This window comes from Nicotiana tomentosiformis, chromosome 6 (assembly GCF_000390325.3).
Source record: "Nicotiana tomentosiformis chromosome 6, ASM39032v3, whole genome shotgun sequence".
Taxonomy (NCBI): domain Eukaryota; kingdom Viridiplantae; phylum Streptophyta; class Magnoliopsida; order Solanales; family Solanaceae; genus Nicotiana; species Nicotiana tomentosiformis.
Window position 1 is genome coordinate 7,046,324 of NC_090817.1, and position 3,506 is coordinate 7,049,829.

At 47.2% G+C, this 3,506-nt stretch overlaps 1 protein-coding gene across 1 annotated transcript; it reads left to right on the forward strand.

The window, feature by feature from the left end:
* The first annotated feature begins 1,821 nt into the window (after positions 1–1,821).
* Positions 1,822–3,106, forward strand: LOC138893526 (uncharacterized). The gene is made up of 2 exons (XM_070178140.1): positions 1,822–2,100; positions 2,993–3,106. Exons 1-2 carry the CDS (start codon positions 1,822–1,824, stop codon positions 3,104–3,106), a joined length of 393 nt encoding a protein of 130 aa, XP_070034241.1.
* Positions 3,107–3,506: the final 400 nt, after the last annotated feature.

Below are 3,506 nucleotides of genomic sequence, written 5' to 3' on the forward strand. Positions count from 1 at the left end.
TGAGCGCGGGCCACTGTACCGCCTAAAATTTTGTCGGACAATCACTAAATACCTAGATTCAGCCTTGTATTATTCTCAGCAAATTGTCTCTCTCTCTCTCTAACGTCTTTCTCCTTTCGCTCTATCATCCCTATCACTGGACCTCCGGCGAACACCGGACCAGGTAAGACCCCCGGCCCCCACCCTACCCTACCCCTTGTCTTATTTTCCTCTCTTTCTCTCTCCTTTCACTCTCCTGCTTTCTCCTTCTTCCCCGTTACTTCCCTTTCCCCCCTCCCTTTCTTTCTTATTTTCTTGTCCCCCCCTCCCCCCTCCCCCTTTTGCTTTCTAGATCTGCCCCCCCCCCCCCTTTATATTTCCCTTTTCTTCTTCTCCCTTATTTCTCTCCCCTATACCTCATCTCTTCCACCTCGTCCCCCTATTTCTGGCGCACTGACCTAGCCTAGCGGCGGCGGCGGCTGAGATAATTTTCCAGCGAGCCTCGGGCGAAGCGGGCGGGAACTTCCAAAACATAACTGTTGTGGACAACACCTTTCTCAGAACTCGCTGTGACTTCAGGTTCTATTGTTCTTGCTTAGAATTTTTTATTTTTTAATATTAGACTCGTGTGAGTTGGTACCTCCCATTTTCTAGTTTCCCTTTGTTGTGTTAGTTGAATTGTTGTCAGCTTAGTTCGTATTAGTTTATTCACCGTATTAGTGTGCATGTAGTTGCAACTTGTCTTCTTATGGTTTGGTCTGTTATATTGTGTGTAATAGTGATTCCCCTTACTCTGCCGTAGGTATAGTGGTTGTGTTCTGCGATGGTCGAGTGAGGTCATGTCCTCGGGAGGAACGGGGGGTGGGGCGGGAGGCAAGGGAGGTAAAGGGAACAAAGGTGTCTGTAGGTTGAGAATTGGGTCATGGAACGTAGGTACATTGATGGGTAAGTCCATAGAGTTGGCAAAGATTCTCAAGAAGAGGGGGGTTAATATAGCGTGTGTCCAGGAGACTAGATGGGTAGGGTCGAGGGTGAAGGACGCGGACGGGTATAAACTTTGGTACTTAGGAGTCCCTAAAGGTAAGAATGGAGTGGGCATCTTGGTGGATAGGAAACTTAGAGAGTTTGTGGTCGAGGTTAGACGAGTGAATGATAGATTGATGATTATTAAGTTGGTGGTTGGAGAGAGCACCCTAAACGTCGTTAGCGCCTATGCGCCGCATGTGGGCCTAGATGAGGAGATTAAACGACGCTTCTGGGAGGGGTTAGATGAGGTTGTGTGTCAGGTTCCGCCTACTGAGAAGCTATTCATATGAGGGGATTTCAATGGGCATATTGGGTCGACTGTAAGTAGTTATGGCGAGGTGCATGGAGGCTTCAGTTTTGGGGAGAGGAACAGAGGAGGTACATCGCTGTTAGACTTTGCTAAGGTTTTTGGGTTGGTGATTGCGAACTCTAGCTTTCCAAAGAGGGAGAGGCATTTGGTTACTTTTCAAAATGCGGCGGTAAAGACTCAGATTGACTATCTCCTCCTCGAGAGAGGTGACAGAGGATTGTGCAAGGATTGCAAGGTGATTCCGGGTACGATACTCGCGACGCAACATAGGCTCTTGGTGATGGACGTTAGTATTATGTTAAAGAGGAGGAAAAGGTCTACTCGAGGAAGTCCGAGAATCAGGTAAGGAACCTTAACTAAGGATAAAGCCCAAGAGTTGGAGGGGCGGTTGTCGGCTCTGGGAGCTTGGAGGAGCTGTGGTGATGTGAGCACTATGTGGTAAGCAACATCAGACTATATTAAAGAGGCTGCGAGAGAGGTGTTAGGAGTTTCGACGGGCATCTGTGATGGGCACAAAGGACTGGTGGTGGAATGAAGTGGTTCAAGGTAAAGTGAAAGCTAAGAACGCGACGTACCTGAAGTTAGTGGGGAGCATAGATGAGGAGGAAAGGCGAGCATGCATGGAGAGGTATAAGACAACTAGGAAAGAGGCTAAGCTGGCGGTCACAGAGGCTAAGACTGTGGCTTATGGTCGTATGTACGAGGAACTGGGTAAAAAGGGCGGGGAGAAGAAGTTATTCCGGCTGGCCAAGTTGAGAGAGAGGAAGGCTAGGGATTTGGACCAAGTGAGATGCATTAAGGACGAAGATGGTAGAGTATTAATTGAAGATGCCCAGATTAAGAGAAGATGGCAGACTTACTTTCATAAACTTCTGAATGAAGAAGGGATCAGGATATTATTCTAGGCAAATTGGAGCATTCCAAGAGTCACCGTGACTTTTGGTACTGCAGGCGTATCGAGGTTGATGAGGTCGTGGGAGCTATGCGTAAGATGAGTAGGGCCAAAACGACCGGTCCAGACGAGATTCTAGTGGAATTTTGGAAGTGTGTGGGGAGAGTAGGTTTGGAGTAGTTGACTAGGTTGTTTAATGTTATTTTTAAGGCGAAGATGATGCCAGATGAGTGAAGGTGGAGTACGGTGGTCCCATTGTATAATAACAAAGGTGATATCCAGAGTTGTAACAATTATAAGGGTATCAAATTACTGAGTCATACCATGAAAGTGTAGGAGGGGTGGTTGAAGTGAGGGTGAGGATGACAGTGTTTGTATCCGACAACCAGTTCTGGTTCATGCCGGGTCGTTCAACTATAGAAGCTATACACTTTGTCAGGAGGTTGGTGGAACTGTACATATAGAGGAAGAAGGATCTGCACATGGTCTTTATTGACCTAGAGAAAGCGTATAACAAGGTTCCTAGAGAAGTTCTCTGAAGATTCCTGGAGGCAAAAGGTGTGTCGGTTCCTACGGCGATTAAGTACATGTATGATAGGGCTAAGAATCGGGTTAGGACAGTAGGAGGCGACTCTAAGCATTTTCCGGTTGTAATGGGGTTACACCAAGGTTCTGCGCTCAGCCCTTTCTTATTCGCCCTGGTGATCGACACGTTAACACACCATATTCAAGGGGATGTGTCATGGTGTATGCTATTCACCGATGACATAGTTCTGATTGATTAGTCGCAAGCTGGTGTTAACGAGAGGCTAGAGGTTTGGAGACAGGCTCTTGAGTCTAAGGGTTTCAAGCTGAGCAGGACGAAGACGGAATACCTAGAGTGTAAATTCAGCGTTTAGCCAGGGGAAGTGGGCGTGGATGCAAGGCTTGAATCATAGGTCATCCCGAGTAGAGGTAGCTTCAAGTACCTTGGTTCGGTTATCCAGGGGGAGGGGAGATCGACGAGGATGTCACACACCGTATTGGGGTAGGATGGATGAAGTGCAGGTTAGTATCTGGAGTCCTTTGTGACAAGAGAGTGCCACCAATACTCAAAGGTAATTTCTATAAAGAGGTGGTTAGACCGGCCATATTGTATAGGGCTGAGTGTTAGCCCGTTAAGAACTCACATATCCAGAAGATGAAAGTAGTAGAAATGAGGATGTTGAGGTGGATGTGAGGGCACACTAGGATAGATAAGATTAGGAATGATGTTATTCGAGAGAAAGTGCACGTGGCTCCCATTGATGACAAGATGCG